The 21754-nt window shown below is 34.8% G+C and overlaps 1 protein-coding gene across 2 annotated transcripts in view; it reads right to left on the minus strand.

Annotated features, from left to right (window-relative positions):
* Positions 1-7426: 7426 nt before the first annotated feature.
* Positions 7427-21754, minus strand: part of TPCN1 (two pore segment channel 1) — a 1721246-nt gene continuing 1706918 nt past the window's right edge. For both annotated transcript variants that reach the window (XM_044068445.1, XM_044068446.1), the window contains exon 27: positions 7427-9707. In XM_044068445.1, the coding sequence (XP_043924380.1) occupies positions 9576-9707 (132 nt within the window). In that variant the 3' untranslated portion in view covers positions 7427-9575. The remainder of the gene's footprint in view (positions 9708-21754) is intronic.

Raw genomic sequence — 21754 nt, forward strand, 5'->3', positions numbered from 1 at the left:
TTCCATCCTAGCTTCCAAACTTCCACTGGAATACCATCTATTCCAAGAGATTTTCCTATAGATTGGTTATATATCACCATTTTATCTCATCTACTCCTATCAGTTCTTTCTTGTTTCTTAATCAGACTAACATCTAATAAATAGATATCTTGAGGAAGACTCTCACACCAATGTAACACCATTAGCCTACATAAATCACTTTTAATGCTATTAATATAAACAAAAAGATTCAGAAAATTCTTTATCTTTCTGGCATCTTTATCCTCTCTTATTCTCCATTTTTTAAACTTAAGTCTGCCAACAAAAGAACTCTTATACTTTTTAAAAAATCAATGCGCTTTGGTCCCCTTGAAACATGGGACTTCAACAAAAGTAGAATACGTATAAATAATTTAAAAACCATCACATGACCTATGGCTAAAACAGCTTAACTGAGTTAATTAGGGAAATAAAAACTTAAAAGTGAACCCCATACTGGGTTACTTTTGAGCCTACAGTTTGATAACAAGACTTGATACATGAAAAAATACCAACAAGGGATGCAATACTACAAGAAAAATATAACAAATGTACATGCTGGTAAAGTGTGAATACACAGAGTAATTCCCAATAACCCCCTATACTAATAAATCAATTCAACATGAGTGGAAATAAAAATAAAAAATAAAAGGAAAATAAACATAAAAAGCCATACAGACCTAAAATTCATATAAAAATACACAATATAAAAATGCATCTTTAATACTCATATGTTTAGAATATTTTAAAAAGTTGTGAAAAAATTCATTCCATTAGAACTGTATAGCACCAATAGAATATAATGTGTGGAAAATACCACAACAAAAGGAAGTAGTGGAATTTTTAAAAAATAATCATAATATTATCATACGTTGGCAGCCCTTAATTTTAATATGGGAGTAACTGATATTGTATTATTGATACTAGGGGGTTATTGGCACTTGTTCTAAGTTGCCAAGACAACTCCCTGTATTCAGTCCTGGTTTCCCTGGTCCCTCCCCTCAAGTTATGTGGAATGATATCAACAACAAAAAAGAAATTCTTAAAACTATGACAACTGACAGAATGCTTATACAAAGCAGTGTTATAATGCTCTCTATGAATATCAGAACAGCTTTTGTATATATGTTTTTTTAAAAATGCATACTAGTCTTTTGCCAGGGATGCATACATATTAGAAGATAAAAGTTTGAGAGCTATTTGCATAACAGTCATTTTGTTAATCATATTTACCCTTTGGAATAGTATGGGCAGCATCATTTACACTGCAGAAAATTAAGCAATAGTAGTATCAAAATCAAATTTGGTGTCTGGAAAGACAGGACCATTATCAGCTACAAAACAACTATCAACATATACCTGACCTCCCCTTCAGGTAATGTAGTAGTAGTAGTAGTAGCAGCTAATCCACCTATATTTTCAAGGAAAATAAGCATTATCAGTTACAAAACAGTCACTAAACAAGCACCTGATGCTTTCCTTCATATAATGCATTATCAATTATAAAAGGAACAGCATTAATATGAGAAGCAGGAGAAACAGCATTAATGTTATAATATGTGTCAGCACACCTAAAACACTCAAAAAATAAATGAGCTTCTTCACTACAAAGGGTGCGCAACAATTTACATTCTTGAGCTCAGTGCTCTTGTTTCCAACACTAACAATAGCTGGCGAGTAAATATTCAGTAATCTCCCCTCCCAAAAAAAAAAAAAAAACACTTTGGGCTGTTCCCATTTTCCCATGGAAAAGAACAAGAAAAATGTGGCGACTAATATTGTCTAAAGGTGGACTGTGTTTATCTTGTGTGAACAAATTAGGTGTGGGTAATTGAGGGAATAATATTAGAAGAATTTTATATGGCTTTTTGAAATGTCAGGAATTGCTGAATCCCAATACACACACACACACACACACACATACACACGAGTGAAAATGTAGGGAGGACCAAATATCAGACATGACTCTTCTCCTTTCAAATTGCTTTTTGCAGGGATACAAGCCCTCTGCTCTCCCCTGATGTGAAGGTACAAGCCTCCAGCACCACTGACATGTATATAAAGACTTGCATATCTCCAAGAAAAGGGAATATTCTGGGAAATGTCAGTGTTGGACTTAGTATATGTAAGTCCGGATTTTCAATCATTCAGTCTGTACATTACAGCACTCAGGATTCCAAATCCTGACATTTCAAATGCTTACCAATTTTGGTACTTACATTTAGCTTTTTTTAAGTAGAGTTTATCAATTGTTACATAATTAATGGGGATCTTAATTTCAGATGTGTTTTAAAAAATGAAGGTTTATCCAGTGCTAACATGAGATGGTTATATTAGTTGTTAGAAGAAAAGTTTATTAGTCAACACTCATTTGAGCAAACATTCTGTTAAATGGAGTTTCTTCCAACAGTCTTTTCCGTTTGATCAAATTATAGTGGGCTAAGGGAAATTTGCCCTTTTCCTGCTGTTATGTGATTTCGGACTTAGTATATATAATTAGCAGGGGTTTGTGGGGTGTTCGATTATTCTACAGTTCGCTTTTATGAGCATTCATAATTTGCTGATGTGTGTGTGTGTGTGTGTGTGTGTGTGTGTGTGTGTGTGTGTATATATATATATATATATATATATATATATATATATATATACACACACACAAGGTTCCTCTGAGACAGTCAAATTATCAAATTATTAATGGCTGTTTACAATAAAATATGTAGTCAATTCTTTAATTTTGTCAATAAAGTTGGTCTGATTGAGTGTTATGTAATCAAATTATACAATCAACTGTAAGGAAGGGAATATGCTGGTGTTGAGATATTTTGAATATTTATAATTTAGATTGTTTTAAGTATAGTTTGTTACTAGTTACATAAAACATCTCAAATCATGTATGTTAGTAGCTCTGACTGCTATCTCGTACAACTTTCAAGCTGTCTGTGAAATGCGCAGGATCATAGTACAGCAGGGCGAAGGAATATTCCCTTTTCCCACAGTTATATGATCTCAGAATTGGTATATACAAAGCTGTGGACTTGTAGGGAGCTTCCCCTACAAATAAATAAATAAATAAATAAATAAATATGTGTGTGTGTTTGCATTTGTTGGTGGTTGGGTGTTTTGTTTTTGCTTGTGTGATGTGTAGCTACTGTTAGTGAATGGAATGTGTTTGTTCTGTATTCAATAAAGTTTGTAGAGTTTTGGATCATGAATGTTTGTGTAAAACAGATTGTATGTGTGACAAGATTTTTATTTTTGGCTTCAACTGGTTATTCTGATTTACCAATATATATGTATCTTAAGTACTGTGCCTTTTAGCATTTTGCATGAATTCTGAGTCATGTGATGTATGAGAAAATTATTTCATTCACTGATTTGCTTGCTTTAATGAGAATCTGAAGAAGCCAGTTTGGATGAAAGTACTTATTAAGTTTAATAAACTGGTTTCCTTGGGGTAATTTGGTGTGGTTATGTTGGAGTTTTTTTAGAATTGTAAACAAATATGTTCTATTAACAGAATCAGTTTTTTTATATGTAAACGCATTAAGATAAGATTAATTTTATTATCTGCATAATCAATAAGAGATAAATAATTTTAATATTGTTTTGAGGTTTCCTTTTTTAAATAAAACTTGCTTAATCTTTATGCATAAGGAAGGGAATATGATTTTTAATTCTAGTTAGTAAAATAAACCAAATGTATAAAAGAAAATATTACTGAACACCGAATTCAGTTATTTGAAACATTTCACATTAATACTAAAATAAAATATTAAAATATGCTGCTAAATATTTAGTAAAAAAATCAAGGAAATTATTTCCACGCCACTATCCTTTTTTTAAACAAAAAAGATGAAAACACCTAAAGTTGGAATCACTGAGAATTATTGTTTCTTCTGGAAGTGATATATTTTAAGGATTCTGATTTGGATCAATTCTTTAATGAAGACTAAGCCTAGCAAATTGCTTAAACATCAGGGATTATATTTTTATTTTAATATACAAACAGGTCAATTCCAGTTCCAGTATGTCTTTCTCCTGAAGGTAAGAAAAGCTTTATACTTACAGGATAAAGAATATGCACTTTTATTTAACAGCTTTAATTAGACATAAGCATAACTTTCCTTTTTAAACAGTTTTTACACTGTAACCATTGTGCCATCTTATTATGATGGAACCAATTATAATGTTAGCATTTCTTTAAGCAGTGTTTAAAAACAGATCTCTGTCCAAAAAAAAAAAAAAGAAATTTAAGATCTTGGGAAAACATCAGATTACTAGCAGTTTTTCTCAAAACTGTGGGATCTCTCAATCCCACATGAAAGTCATTTTTGGAGATTTAACACTTCAGGGAGCCATGTTGTGAGGAACGATACAATGTTTTCTCTCTTCATTTTCTCTGGAACATCAAAGATCTCCAAATTATTTATTATAGCTTTATTTTCCAGATATTCCAGTTTGTCAAGTAATTTATTATTTTGTTTCAAAAGAAGTTGAGTTCATGTCCTTTTAATTTGTTTATCTAGATCTGTCAAGAGAAATTTTAATGTTTTTTATTTATTCACATATTATTTTTGTTCCACCACAGGTCTGGCCCAGTGGTTCCTCTGTCTTTACCCAACTGGTCCACTTATTCCATTGCAATAAGAGCCAGACATCTCTAGATCAAGCAAGAGTTTTATGACCCATTTGTTTCTTTCCAGGATGTTTAATTAGCCCATTCATTCCCCAGCAAATAAAATGCAAGAAATACTGTGACAAAATACTGATGAAAGGAACTGCAAAAATCCTTAGCTTCTTCATAATAAACAATAAAAGCAGTCATGTTTGAAATATGAAACCTTACTGTCACATTAAAAGATTTTTAGAGGAGCACCTGGCAATTCATCATTATCTCAAAATCTGAAGGTGAGAAAATCTTCATTATTATCCGGAATTGTCAGCACTATACCCCCACCATCTGGGAATGCAACAGGAAACTGCAAGGCATCTTGGCATATTTTGAAAGTGGTAAACTCTTCGCTACTATCCAAAATTGTCTGCTGTATACTCTCACCAGCTGGGACCACACCAAGGAGCTGGAAAAGATATCTGCTACATGTATGTATTTTGCTTGTCATATGAAAAGCAGTGTAGTCAACAAACTCAAACACTGTACTGAAAGGAACAAATTGTTATATGTGTACATCAGACATAAAACCATATAAGAATTAAATGGAAGAAAAATATTTTGGTACTAAAGACGTAAGATTTTATGCCTACTTTGTATTTATCACTGATAGTATATGTTGCTTTTACTGCTGTGTCATAGCATTTGCTTCATGGAACAGTAACACTAGTCAAATGCATAAGGTGTGCAATTCCACCTTTTTGTAGAATCTAGGACTCTTTATACTAACAGTTGCTGCTGGATACAGTTTATGAAAACAGTCAAAATGATTTTTTAACTTTCAGCAAAGAATAACAACAAAAATGTGAATCCCAGAGACAAAACACAAAGACAAGTACAAGATAATAGCAGCTTTTATTGGTCCAAGCTAAATGTTAGAAAATACTGCAAACAGAGGTAAAGTCACACGTGTAAGACTTCATTAAAACTGCAATATGCACAATGTTTAAGATAGGCAACAGTAATCACACTAATCTATTACAACATTGTGCCCCTGGGCTGGGTAGTTATAGCCTCTCCAATATGTATTTTAGTGTATTTCAGTGCACTCCTGTTTAACTGAATATTACTTATGCCCCTACATTTAATAATATTGGCCCTTTTGTTAAGCATTCATTTTTTATGATTACTTCATGTCAAGTGCATGTATGAAAGCAGCCATCCCTTATCTGTTCTTCCCGAGGAAAATACTAGACCTTCTGTGAAACAATACTTGTTCTCCATGCTGACAGACCATATAGAATGCTGCAAGGCTTTGGCTTCTACTACAGCTAACTTTCTCTGGCTGGAATCACTCTGACCCTCCAAGCTGGCATCCAGTAGGTGGTTGTGAGATTTTAGGTTAACAGACAAATCTTACCAATAAATTCCAGACACAGGTTGGGGGGTGCCTTTGCAGAGTATTTTCTTTTAAGTCTTGTGTGTCTAATACTTAACATATTTTATATTTTTAAACTGTTGTTAATCTGGCTTTATTGCTATTATTCAGCTGTGGTGGTTTTCATTGATGGCCAATTGCTACGGCTAGAAATAAGTTCAGCTGGCACTATTACACTGCTGGGCTTCAACTACTGCAACGATGTACTAAAAACATTTACAAAGGTATAAAGTTCATAGAGTAATAACTGAATTACTCTGGAAAAACATTTCTTATTTTGATGTGCAGTTAAGATATCAAGTGGAAACCTCTGGAAATGTTTAAAATATTTCCATCCTACAGTAAAGCAGTAAACAACAGTGTAGAGAATGCAATCTGCTTTTTGCAGTGAAAGATGAGTCTTCTAATCTCCTGCTTAGTACTATCCAACAAATATTTAGCAGCTGTTCTGCAGCCAAACTGTAAGTTTCCCTAATGCCAAAAACTTATGATAATGTGACATTCAAGAACTGATTGAATATCCTCGCTTTGTTTACCTCCGATAACAAAAGCACTTGGCCCAAATATGCTTTCCCAGGATGGTATCAGGTTTGCTACTGTACCAACATAAGTCTTGATATGCAGGGGGCTTAGGGGTGTTGAGAGCTTTTATGCCACAAAAAGACAGAAAACTATTAACTTTTTTTTGTGTGCTTCACACAGCTACCTAAACTACACTGCTATTTCCTCTTTGCATCCTGAAACAATCATGCAAACTTATGGACCAGTTTGTTTTAAAGTAATGCATTTATTGGCAAGCAATGTTGAGTTAGCCATTCTTCTGCTACAGTAAGAATTATCAGGTCATGTTTGGTAGGAAGGTCATACTTCTGGAATGCAATAATACAGTTTAGAAAATGGCCTGAAATTAAAAAACAAAAAACAAAACATGCCATCAGACAAGCCAAAGAGGAAGAAACCATCTGGTAGTTATAAATAATGCCTGATTAATAGAAAGACCCAACAATACTGGCCAGTCACAAAACAATATTATGAAACAGGGCACCTGTTACATCCAGTTTTAAGAAACAGCATGGGATCAATAAATTCAGAAAAACATAACTGTAGAACATTAAAATGGAACTGTTGATGATATGTCAGTTCCCTTTTAGGACTTTTTAAATTAATATTTATTGTGTCAGCAAGAGGCTCTCCGGTTCGATTCTTGGCTGGGGTGCCTTCTGTGTGAAGTCTGCATGTCCTCCTTGTGGTCGCGTGGGTTTCCTCCTACATCCCAAAGGCATGCAGTAGGTGGATTGGACACACTAAATTGGCCCTAGGTGTGAGCGTGTGCATGTGTGTGCCTTCTGTGGAAGGTTGGGCGTCGGGCTGGCAACTCGGCACTGTAAAACTCTACTGCCAATCATGAGCGGACAGATGATCCGCTGTGGCGACCCCTAACCGGGAAAAAGCCGAAAGAAGAAGATGATTGTGTCAGCCCAATGTACATGTTAAAGCTACATTTTCGTATTATACAAACAGTAAAAAAAAGGATGACTGCAATAAAGATGCTAACTCCAGTTCTACTGCACGTATCACCAAGCACATTAAAAAATGTATACAGTATTATGCACAGAGTATGCAGACTTAAATGAAAATATCAAGTACAGCTTGTGTGCCTGATAAACAGCCAAGGGGCAACTTAAGTAAGCTGCAGCAGTGATGCAGTGACAGATACTTGCCAGTGATGGATAAAGGCAGAGAATGGATCTTCTTATACAGTTTGTAAAGTACCACAGATAAACACAATCAACAGCCAGCAAAAATAACAGCAGTTTAGTCTGAATTGCTATACCTTATTTTTGTCAGTATCTGCCACCTACTAACAGAATATGCATCTAATTTACAAGTTCTATATGACACAATCTGAAAATTCCTTCACAATAACAAGCCTGTTTTCCTTTCTGTCAGACTAAAACTTGTTGGCTTAAAGTTTTTATGGCACTGATGAAGTGCAGCCTGTGTGTAGCTTCCTTCCCTCTTCTGACTCTCTCACAAAATGCTCCAGCCAGTGAAGACAGCATTTTTATAAAAAAAATCTGACCTCATGCATGGTTTAACACTACAGCACCATATAACTCCATTTCCACCACAGGACCAAGGTAATTGACTCTAAGACTTGTGGTAATAAAAATTCTGACATCCCCACATAGATGAAATACATTTTTGCTCTCCATTTATTAAAGCTTGACAATTGACTTTTTTCTTAATATATGTGTTCTCTAGCCACATATTTTGTATGTAATGTATGCACTCTTTCCTTACACAGTTCAGTAAAAAAGCACTGTCAATCATATATGCCAAGACTGTTGGTAGAGAATGATGCTGCCTTAAAAAGTCTGTTTTCCAATTAGCCTGTTTTCGTATGTACTATTTTCTCCCAAACTTGGAAAATGTTAATAAAATAATTTCCAATAGAATAAAAAATGTTTTACAACAACTAAAGCAATACTGTTAATATCTTGGAAGTTCAATAATACTCTACAGGGTGGGCATTATTGATAATAATGGACCTTCAAGGGGTGAGGAGGTGCTCTCCCTGCAGCATTAGGCCACAATTCCCCCATGGGTATTCTATTTCCCTAAAATAGCTGATCTCCCTGCCAAGCACTAATGTTTACTTAAAACCCCAGAATGAAAGGCATTCATCTTGTCAGCTCTCTTCTTCAACTTTAGGACCACTTTCAGAGCAACCTTAGAGCTACTCATCTGATTTTTATTGTGCAAACTCCAGTGTTACACCAACATGCACTGTTAAGTACAAATCTTTGGATCGCAGCCAGTCCATTTGCTTTCCTGATAAGCACAGTGCACAACTCTTCATGAAAATTGAATATGTTACAGCCTTTATAGATTTGTAATGAATTACCATAATTCAATACTACTACACTGAACAGCAGCTGAATGACTTATAAGGATATTGGAAACTCAAAGTGGTGCTTACATTTTCAAGGCAACATGAAAGTTTTCAACAGTATGCCTGTATAACCTAGGCCAACCTTCACCGCACATTTGGTGTTAACATGAGTACAGAAACTACATAACCCAAAAATATACACAAAATGTCCTCTTCATTCAGTTCCAAAGTGTATGAAAATAATCTCTTCAACAGCATCATAAAGCTCTAAAAAGAAATATGCTCTTTCTCAGCAACACAGACCACAAGCTGATTCTGCTTGCTGCTCTTTACTGAATGGAAAACATTGAGTTAATAATTCATAGCTAAGCTAGAACAAGGTGCATTATCCACCTTCCCAAGGTTATGTTACATAATTTATGATGCCAGTATGTAGTGTTCCACAAGATTTAACACTCTGCTTTCCTTTCAACTGAGCATATTAGTGGCAGCGATCTGCACATTTTCCAGTTCTTATAAAGCTCCACTGAGCAGAGATGTATAGGCTACAGTCAAAAATTAAGAACAAAATAAAACACAATTGCATAGTACAAAACTGCATTCTTGAAGTCACTCTAAATTACAGTCTGGGAACGCTGTCGAAGCTCTCTGGTAGGAGGTGCGGTATTCCGGGTAGGAGGGAAATCTTCCAACGCTCTTTCCTGGTGCTGCTGCCTTTGTTTATGAGCATGTTCCTCATACCATTCCTAAATGAAGGGGAGAAAAGCAGATGTTATTCTTCTTCTTCTACAACAAATGTAAAAGGAGAAGAGGCTTATTTAGTTATTTTACATACATTCTAAAGTAAATAATTTACATGTTCTTCCTGTACACCAGTTGACCTATGAGGGAACCCTCCTTGAAGGGCTAATGATTGTTGGACAAGATGAACAGAGTCATAATTAAGCATGTGTTTCTTAGAAGCTTCCATGTTATGAAGAGACTCATAATTAAGCATGTATTTCTCATAAGCTTCCACGATTGGAGGTGTGTATGCTTCACTCCAGCACATATTGATATCATGCACTGATTACATTTGCAAGCTCAGAAAAAGCACTGAAAATTTACCTCAAACTTCTAATGAGTACCACTCCTGTGTATTCTCACACAATAAGAAATATCAGGAAAGGCTTGACACCTACACTGCTAACAAGTAATACACAAGTATACACCTAACTTACTTACATGAAACTCAAACAGCCAAGATTAGATGGACGGGCTGTCTATCCAATGGGTTGTGGGCTGGTGTTAGGGAATCATCAATGGAAGCCCCCCTCTTTCCATCAACTGACATTCTAAAAATTTTACATCTCACTTTATTTTTTTTAAATTTTTTTTCTAAGATGACAACATCATTGGGCAAATGCATCTGGCATCCTAAGAACACTAGAATCAGTTACACCAGATTAACCCTGCCCAAGGAGAAAGGTGGTCTGAGCCTTCCTGACTTTCAGACATATTACCTTATTATTAATGACAGTCATATTATACGATTAGTTAACTATGAACTTTCTGATACATCATGGCACCCTCTTTGGATCAAAATTTATTACCAGCATTGTAAGATTATGCTCAACAGGGTTTTAAGGTTGAAAGTAATTCTGTCACAAATATGTAACATAAATAAGGTATAAAATAAAGCTTGCGTAAATGCAGAAACAGAGTTTAGTAATATGTGATCAGCATCCATACTAAATGACTGTGGCTTGGAAAATAAGGAATATGCTGAATGGACATTTTTTCCTTAAAAACAGGATGTATGCAAGAGCAAAAATGCAAAATCTGCTTTTAAAGAATACTAAGACAATGTGTTTCCTTTCTGCATATAAAAAGAATGGACACAATATGTTTCCTTAAACAACAGGACAAGTTTATGACACTGTGACAACGTGTTTCCTTAAAAAACATGTTTTTCGGCATTTGGCACAAGAACAGATGTTCTTATGCAAAGATACAAATAGAATACTAAAGACAAAAAACAGGATGTTAACACTGTCAGAAAAGCTGAATAATAATATCATTAAGTCAGGAGTTTGTCTCAGCATCTGCAACAATTAGTATTGTTTCTACAGGATGAGCAATTCTCCAAAATAGAATACCAAGAGGAAATGTTTATGTGTGTGCATGACTAAAATTGTATATAAAGATCTGTATTAATCCAGTTATGTTAGGAGTATTGGTAGGGACATATTTGTCCTGAGGTAAATGTTATCTCTCACATCATCTGTACTATACGAGAAGTAAAGTGGAACAGTACTATAAGCTGTAACAGAAGTACACGTGGTTTATTATAAAAGTTATTGGTTACTGCTCTTAAAGACAGGTGCTGCAAAGTATATTCTCTCATCAGTGTATATTCTGCAAGTTTCTGTATGCAACAGACTGTGAATGCAACTATAACCAGACTTTGATTTCAGCAGAATCCAGCCAGTAAGACTGAGTGTCTTAAGAAGACTTCAAATCCATCACAGTACGCAGCACCATATAATTTTTCAATGGCAAGCCAGCCTGCATTCGAACACAGAAGGAGTGGTAAGCCCTGCAGAGGGTCACTTCAGTCAAACTGCAGTAACTAACATTTGTACGTATGTGTAAATTCTAAACAGAAGTATTCCAGTTTATGCAGCTTGCAGAAGTAAAGTTTTTTAGACGTCTAAATCCAGAGTGAGATTAGTTCAAGAAAGTCGCAGTGTCATTAATTCTCCAGGAAAAGGTGGATATCTACTTGTACAGCAGTCCGCTGCCTGTTGTGCATCACCAGCTTCTCGAGTGACTTTGAAAAATTTCCAGACATCTGCAACAACAGCCTGATCATCTGTTTTCTTGCTTACTGGTAAGACTTTTTTCTGTGTCACATTTTCAGTATGGATGCTATCAGACAGAATTCTAGCAAATGTAAGTCAAGTTTTACTCTTAATGTAGCAGAACAACCAGATAAAATATGGAGTAAATTGCAATATTGGTATACACAACACATTAGTAAGTGTAAAATCTTATTAGGGCAAGTTGACATACAGGCATTATGTAAGTGGATTGTAACATTTGATTGGTATTTGCAACAAAAAATGAAGTATATCATAGTAAATGTTTATTGTGTGATTCAAGAGAAACTGCATTTTGGGTATTATGCCATAAAAAAAGTATTGCATCATATTGATAAAAAAATAGACTGTGAAGACAGATCTGTTCATGATACAGAATTAATTAAGGGTAAAGTGTTTCTATTATATTCAGATGTTGAACAGTTATGTCCTGTCACCACATGCAAGTCAAATCAGTTACTGACAGGACCTCTAGTACATTTTGTTACAAAAGAATGTAATAAACTTTTAAAAGACAGCCACAATGAGTTCAGGAAGCTTAGACAAGTTATACATACATCTTTTCAAAAGTGCATAGGAGTTTTAGATTCAGCAAAACAGGTTACTGGAAAATATCAGAAAGACCATGCAACATTACAGGAAACTATTCAACAGCATTTGCAGGATAAAGGAAATAAATTAGCTGAACTGACAGAGACTGGGGACTTCCTGCATATACAGCTAATATGTGCAAAAGAAATATATTGTATAATATGTTTGTGTTTTGAAAATGGTTAAGCAACAACTTTCATTCAGTTAAAGCAAGACATTTATCAGTAGTACAGTAAAGTAGACCATATAACTGCTATTCTAATAGCATAGTCAAAAGGTACACAACAGTTTTAGTGTATAAAAATTAAATAAAAATAGTTACACTAAACTGTTCTAGTGCATAAAATTAAATGAAAATAGTTAATAATAAGAGTAAAGATTTAAAGTCACAAGACTGACATGCTTAAATAAAGATATAAAGATACAAGACAGACATGCATGTATGTTCTTTTCATCTAGAGTACATTTGTTTACAATGTACAAAAGCAAAAGGCAGACAACAGCAAATATAAATAATGTAAATATAAACATATGTTAGTTAAGCTAATATCTATTTGCTTTTTACAAATTTTATGTAATTGTATAGCAACACCACACCAAACAGTTAAAGTTCTGAATTTTAAAAAAAGAAATAAAATCACAGATGGTATTAGTCAAACAGTTTTTGTAAAATTAATGGCAGGACAGTTAAATAAATAAAAAAATACTGAAATCCATGTAAGCTAATTATAAAATAATATCTATTTATGTAGTATAAATGCATAGTTATGCAAATCACAAATACTTATTAACTGAAATGTGAGCTCAGACCTTCCTAGACTAGATGGATAGTTACAGGAAATGTTGGAAAGATAAGATAAGCAAGACTGATTGCCAGACAAGTAGCTTGAGTTTTTTCTAAAACATTATTGTTATTAAAACATAACTGTTAAAATGTTTACATGCAACACTATTTGGTAATTGTAAAAAATGTCACAATTGCATAGATGTCACTGATAATCTGTTTGCAAGTAAATGTAAAACTCGTTTGCATCAAGTACAGTCAGCAGATGAGCTATAGTATACATACAGTTCAAATCAATTGTGCAGGAGGATGTAAATACCTACTAGTGGTAATAAACAGCAAAAGCTTTATAAAAATTATCAAGTCAGACAGGGGTCTATAGTTTGGTAGCCTAGTGAAGCAGATGTGTGGCCAAGGTATTGGGCTGGTGTACATTCTAAAGCAAATAAACAATACTGCAGTATACTACAGGGGGAGGGGCACTTTCTCAGTTTTACAATGACTGTATAAGCAGTACTGCACAAGGGTCTAAAATAAAGCTACAGGAAGATATGTAAAAAAATTGAACAGGACTGGTCACTATTCACTATTTTAATATGTTTTTGGCAAAACAAAGTTGGTATAAAAAGCGTGAATGTTTCTAATTGCTGAGTATGTAGTTTAAAATAACAGGACATATGCCTTAGGTGCCAATTCCACTAGATATTTCTAAAGAGACAAACATTTTCCAAGATTTTGCTTAATATTAATATTATTAAATTTGTAAGATTAGACTAAATGTACTTTATAGTCTTTGTATGTACAAATGCAGAAGAATTCAGTACAAATGATAGTCTTTATATGTACAAATGCAGAAGAATTCAGTACAAATGAAATTAATGTCTAGTAATGAATATGTGTAAACAAACATGTTTAAAAAATGGGTCCAGGGTACCTACTAGATTGAAATGCATGAATAGCAAACAGTCTGTGTAAATACATACTGTACAGGATACATTGTAATAAGTTCAAAAGTAATTTGTCAAGTTGTAATATCACTGATTTTACCCCAGTTAGACGAAAATTACATTAAAATATTGTACTCATACAGCTAATGGACTAATATGTACATAGCATTCTCTAGTGTATAAATCATGTTTTTTTTAAATCCTCAAGTATTAAATATACTGAAATAATTGCATTCAAATATTTATTATCTAAGCCCAGTTCAGTATTTTACCAAGGTGTTAATGGGCAGTTCAGAGACAAACACAATGTGATGGTTAAAATGACATTGAAACTGTATATTTTCAGCAGTGTATAAATGCTTGCAGTAGCACATAGTTCTTGTCTCTTATAGCTAATTCAACAGTTGCAAAGAGTTAATGGAACAGTTCTAAGTCATAAATTAAATTTTGCAACTGCAAAAGAATAAATTAATCAAGTTAAAAAATAAAATTAAAGCAGACACAGCTCATAATTGATGAAATATTTTCACAGAATGGTCTGCAAAAGAAAAAGTTGTTAGATACATTCAGTTTTGGTAGTAATACTTTTATATTATTGTATTAACTGTGTAAAATTGCATTTTGACTTGTATCAAAACAAGACTAAAGGTTTTGTTTCTTAATGTGTTTTCTATATAATGTGATCAAAAATACATATCAGTATAAAGTGTTTTGAGTACATGAAAATAAAAAGAGGGAATTGTAAGATTGTAATCAACAGGGATTTAAGGTTGAAAGTAATTCTGTCACAGATATGTAACATAAATAAGATATAAAATAAAACTTGCTTAAATGCAGAAACAGAGTTTAGTAATATGTGATCAGCATCCATACTAAATGACCGTGGCTTGGAAAATAAGGAATCTGCTGAAGGGACATTTTTTCCTTAAAAACAGGATGTATGCAAGAGCAAAAATGCAAAATCTGCTTTTAAGGAACACTGTGACAATGTGTTTCCTTTCTGCATATAAAAAGAATGGACACAATATGTTTCCTTAAACAACAGGACATGTTTATGACACTGAGACAACGTGTTTCCTTAAAAAAACATGTTTTTCGGCATTTGGCACAAGAACAGATGTTCTTATACAAAGATACAAATAGAATACTAAAGACAAAAAACAGGATGTTCACACTGTCAGAAAAACTGAATAATAATAATATCATTAAATCAGCAGTTTGCGTCAGCATCTGCAACAATTAGTACTGTTTCTACAGGATGAGCAATTCTCCAAAACAGAATACCAAGAGGAAATGTATATGTGTGTGCATGACTAAAATTGTACATAAAGATCTGTATTAATCCAGTTATGTTAGGGGTATTGGTATGGGTATATTTGTCCTGAGGTAAATGTTATATCTCTCACATCATCTGTACTATATGAGAAGTAAAGTGGAACAGTAGTATAAGCTGCAACAGAAGTATGTGTGGTTTATTATAAAAGTTATTGGTTACTGCTCTTAAAGACAGGTGCTGCAAAGTATATTCTCTCATCAGTGTATATTCTGCAAGTTTCTGTATGCAACAGACTGTGAATGCAACTATAACCAGACTTTGATTTCAACAGAATCCAGCCAGCAAGACTGAGTGTCTTAAGAAGACTTCAAATCCATCACAGTACGCAGCGCCATAAAATTTTTCAAACACCTCAGTTCTTCCAATATAAACCCAAAGGTTATACCTTTTCTCAACAACAAGACTCTAAAAGACTTCAAAATACATCTTATTTTAATCAATAATATGGTTTGTTTCCAAAAGCTCATAATCTCCTTGAACTTAAAGAACTCCTTAATTATGGCTCAACCAATCCATATGAACCCCAATATCAGACTTAATAATAATAATATGGTAAATCTAGATAATTGCCCAAACATAAAGAAGTGTACATTCTGGGATTTTTATCAAATCAAAGATCTGCCATTGAGTTCTATTGTAGACTCCCTAGCAGCAAGTAAAACATACCGTATAATTATTAAACAAATATTATATCTAGTAACTGTGATGACATCAGAAATTAATGTAACTACACAAGACTTCCATCTGTAACAACAAATCACTTCCCTTCTTTTATTGAGGATGAAAATGTTATCAAAAACGTATAGATTAATTACTCAAATTAAATTCCAAGACGTAATCCTACAATCCAATTATTGGAAGAGTCAAAATAATAAATTAACTATTGAACAAAATCTAGCGGCAATCGACATAACCATAAAACTAACTCCTTTTAAAAAAATAATTTATACTCAATTTACGGTTAATAACAATGCTTATCACACACCACTCTTTCTAAGCAAAATAAATCCCAATACATCACCTTTCTGTCACACTTGCTCTAACTCAGTATCAGACACTCCACATATTCTGGTCTTGTAAAAACGTATACAAACTATGGTGTTCTTTAAGAGCAAAACTAGAGAAAACAGGTTATATAAAATCCACCCTCTCATGGGAAATGGCAATATTAAACATTTTCCCCAGCTCCAAACATATTATTGTAACACTGTGTGTAACACTGTGTGCAACACTGAAATCCTATATAGCCCTCAACTGGCTTGACAGATCCAAAACTTCTTGGGCAGAGTTTAAATCTATAGCTATCAAATACGTTCTAGCAAATAAACTAAGAAATGTAAGCCACAATAAGTTAACCTATTTCCAGAAATACTGGAAAAGACTTATAGAGGTTCTTAGCTAGATTTGCACTAAGTTAACTAGAGCACTTTTATGTTTCTTTCCTATTCCCCATTAAATAGTGATTTTCCTACATAGCTCCATATAAAGGCTACTATCAATCTCTTTGCAAGAGGATTATGCTATATCCATTTGGTTTATCAAAGTGTCCTCTAGTACATAAGCATTAGTACCTACTACTATCACATGTAAAAATTATCAACTTATAAACTCTTCTATGACAACCTGCATGAGTGACAACCCAGTGTAAATAATGTAAATGGTTGCCTGGATAGGCTCAGGTATATGATTACACTTCCTCTCTTGTGAAAATAACAATGTTTAATGTTATATTATCATTATTAATGACCAGTTGTTAGATAATATGTCTGAAATCTAAGACATATTCAACACTACAAGGCATGCTCACCTCTTATTAATGCCTATTACAATTAAAAGAATGTTTTTGTCATTTTTTTTATGTGCCTTTCTATATTATTAAAGTCAGTCATCTCATATACCTTGTAATTTTTCTGCATTATTTGTTTTTCAGTTCAGTGTAACTGCATTGATATGTTTATCATCATCTTGTACTGGACTGTTCACTGTAGTTAAAGAAAAATTGAAATAAAAATCATATTTGAAAAAATAAATAAATAACTCTCACTTTAGGGACTGTCCTTGACAGGGTAATGAATTAGCTGAATACTAAGAAATCAAGACTCAGAAGGCACAGCCATGAACTGCCAATGCACCTTACAAACTTGAGTTCTGAATTTATAGTTGGAACAATAATGCCTGGTGAAAGTGTAAACTGAGGACCAAGTGTTCACAGCATCTATATCTCTAATAGAGATGCTTTTATGGTAAGCACCAGAAGCAGCCATGCTTTTGGCGGAGTAGAGTTTGATGATGTCATTTTCCAACATGCACTTTGCCTCCTAATGGCAAAAGAAAGTGCAGTTCGCAATGCACTTGAGAGAGAGATTATGTTTAGTAAATGTAAGCACTTTCTTCCCAAAAACTAAGAGCAGTTGTTTGAGCCTTTCTAAACTCCTACAGCTGATTTAGGTAAAACATGAACAGATAGTGTACATCTAAGATGTGAAGATCTTTAGGTCTTCATACCCTAGCTTCTGCCATAGCAGAGAAAATGGAAACAAATGGACTGGTACAAGGACAATTTAGAAACTACTACTAAAAGAAAATAAGGATTTGCCTTGAGGCACAAATGATGCTGGAGAAAGACAAAAGGTGGTTCCATACTCAAAACAGCATGTAGCTACAAGATCCTGCAAACAAAAGGGAATGGCCATAAGGAAAGCATTTTCCAAAGAAATAATTCAATGCTACTGAAACAGCAGGTCTAAACAGGTGATAGGCAAACCTGTCACATATAAAGTTCAGATGCCAATGAGGTCAGAGCTGTTTAAAGGCAAGTTCAGAATTCCTTAACTCCATAGCCCAACACTTTTACCCTTCACAAGGGCAGAAACAGCTGATATGTACTTTTACAGTCCAACAATCAAAAAAGATGCCTATGATACATTAGGATGACCTATAAGCTAGCGAAAGGGGGTTACCCTTTGGTAAGACAGCTGTTCCATCTAATCTCAATTTTTGGTTCCATGTAAGTAAGCTCCTCACATAGTAAGGACTTCTTCCACTTAGTAGGATAAGTTTACTTTAAGAATGGTATCCTAGCAAGCACACTTACTTCTAAATTGCAATTAAGAGAGTCAGAGGATCAGAGTATCTAAAGCAAATGTCATGCCTTAAGGTGGAGCCAGTCCTCATCAGAAATGCACAGGCTCCCTAGGTGAATACCAGGACAGTAGTCTCCTCTACTACCTAGGACCCTAAACTAGCACCTCCCCCTGCCACTATGGGGCAACAAGGACTAGCGCTGTTCCCTCTTCCATGAGTTTTGTGATGAAGTGCAGGATCAAGAGGAATGGAGGGAAGACTTACAGCAACTGCACTTGCCAAAGGATGGAAAATGCATTCACCACAAATTCCACCTTGCCCTGCCACACACAGCCTGTGAAGAGGAGAAACACTTTCTCCTGAATGGCAAACAGATCAGTTCCCAGAATAGCCTATAACCACCAAATCCAGTCTAGTCACAGCTTCTGAATATGTAGCTCCAAGACAGGTCTGGAGGAGTGGCACAGGGAATCCACCAGTATGTTCACATCCTCTGGGAAGTGAACTAACAACATAGTGCTGCCTCTGTCTTTGTTATGCCACCTCTCTGCAGAGCAGATACAACTGACTGCCCCCTTGTTTGCTTAGACACCACACAATGGACTGGCTATTAGAATGATTTGGGGGTCCATATGCAGCTTTTCTTCAAAGACCTTGAGGCTTAGGAGGACTCTGATTACAACTTCAGCTGGTTGATGTGGACTCACTTTTCCAAGGGTGGAAACACATCCCTTCAACTATGCCAAAACTGAGATGAGGTATCCACTCCACCACTGAAGTATCCACTGTCAGAACTTGACACTTGAAACTGTAGGAATAGGAGGCCCACCTGAAAGTTTGTTTGAATTATCAAGCTTTCCAGAGCCCAATAACAGAGTTCTGACACTTGCAATAAGTGCCTGAACAGGTAGTGGCTCTGCAACCATGTGCATCTCAAAGCCCATTGCAAAACTTGCATCCTAAGATGTACAAATACTACCACAACAATCATGGCAGCCATTAAGTTTACAAGCCACAGAAAAGTCCACTTTTGGGTATTGTACTACATTTTCATCTAAGCTGCCAGACCTGACTTCTCAGCCCTCTCAACTAGTAAAATGACCAGCACTGATAGGAGATCACAGTGAACTTATCCCAACTTATGGTTACCACCAAGGAATTCAACTACAGGAACACTTATTCTAGGGATGGATTCTGCCTGGAAATCTGTCAGTGGGGCAACCAGAAATCAATGCTCCATGTAGCAGAACACATACTGAGATATTTTCCTTCTAAGACTTGGTTATCAATGGATACTTAAGAATTTATGGGAACAATACATGCAGAATAATATTCAGGAAGAGTGAGGATTAACAGAAGGCAGGAACTGAGCAATTTATACAATGCTGGACTGAATGACAGTAACTATAAAGAAAGAAAGAAAGAAAACATGTAATACATAATGTATGTAAAGAGAACATTTTAGTATGGTTAGTTTTAGTTTCTATTAATGTATGTGCGCCTAGGGATTATGGGATAAATTAATAAAAGTGTTTTTTAGTGCAAATGATGGCACTTTGGTCTGGAAATATTGTTCACTCATACCAAACTGTAACAGGCTCCTAAGGGGATCCCAATCACTGGCATGTCAGAAGACATACAGTATCCCTAGTAATATGGTCCAGGTATCCTGCAGAAGCAAAAGCATAGCCTTCTGGAGGGTAACCATCTACAATCTGATGTACTGGATGTGCTGACGGAAGACTATGAGATCAAGGATGAGAAAGAAACTATTCACCTTCAGAACTAGACAGCATCTACAGCCCTTTGAGACACACAGAATCTGGGAATAACCACACAGCTCTTTTTAGGTGGTTTGTTCTCCTACTGGATATCTTTTAAGGGAGAACCAAACAGTACAAAGATATGGCCCACCACAACCATGTCAAGAATGGCAGATCCTTAATGATGACCCTCCTCAAACTTGGGGAACCACTGTCCTCTTACACAATATAACTGGCACTAGAAGGAGCAAGACTATTTTGATACATTCACTCTTATCCTTGGTGGTGGTGGGGGGGCAGGGAATAATAATGGTGAGAAGGAATGCATGTTTCCTTCTGAAGAGGCTATCTAGCAAGGCACCAACCACAGGGCAACTTGGTGGCTAAGAAGTTATACTCTATGCTTCACAGCTCTAAGGTCTGGGACTCAGTCCTAACCTCTAGTCATTGGCTCTGTGAATTCTGCATTTGCTCCTTGCAACCATGTAGGGTTTGTTGTGTCCTTCAGTTTCCTTCTGCTTCACAAAATATGCTGGCTGATTGACAAGTCAAAACCAATCATATATACTGTATTTAGCCTTGCACTTGTGCAGTGTCCATGTTGTGGATGAAAAGGGTCTAAGGCAGACCAGCTAATTCACTTACTTGGCTAAAGAATGAATGAATGAATGTTCTCAGACAGGTCTGCCCAAAAAGACCTCTCCCCCAAACTGAGCATTCAAAACATTGTTTCTAAGCTCCTGTATTATGGAAGGCCTCCTGGATATGCCATTTAAAACAAATGACTAATGTTTTCACCAAAGGATATAATACCATACTTACCATTTGCATTAACAGAGATGAACTGAAAGTAAGTTTTAAAGTACAACATCAAGTGGGAAGTGACCATGCCATTATTCAAGTGGATGTTTCTTTAAAGACTGCAGGAATAATCATGCCAATAAAATTCATATTATACTGGATGCATGACAATCTACAGACTATAAAGTAGTGTACAAAGAATTAACTAGTGAAAACTGGAACTTAATATGTAATGAAATAGACAATATGGACCATTAGGACCTGATTTATAACAAAACTCCACTGGGGAAAAGCCAGGTTTTGTATATAGATGGCATATGGTAAAAACATTTTTATAAGTGCTGAGGCAATTATAAACAAAAATGTGGATTTATCAAATCTGGAACCTTTTTAAACAGGAAATCACTAAAAGGAGATATAATTATTTTAGTATAGTGACAAAGAGTCTGCATAACAATGATATAGGACTAAGAATAGAAGCTGGCACTAAAACGCAGAGATAAAATATTCAGATAAAAAAAGTTGCATCAATAAAATTAAATCTTAAGAAAAATGCCCTTATTTTGCAAACAATAAGAAAAACTGTTATTCAATACAATTTAATCTAATCCTACCTGAACAGTATT

This window comes from Protopterus annectens, chromosome 4.part0 (genome assembly GCF_019279795.1).
Source record: "Protopterus annectens isolate FY-2018-M chromosome 4.part0, PAN1.0, whole genome shotgun sequence".
Classification (NCBI taxonomy): Eukaryota; Metazoa; Chordata; order Ceratodontiformes; family Protopteridae; genus Protopterus; species Protopterus annectens.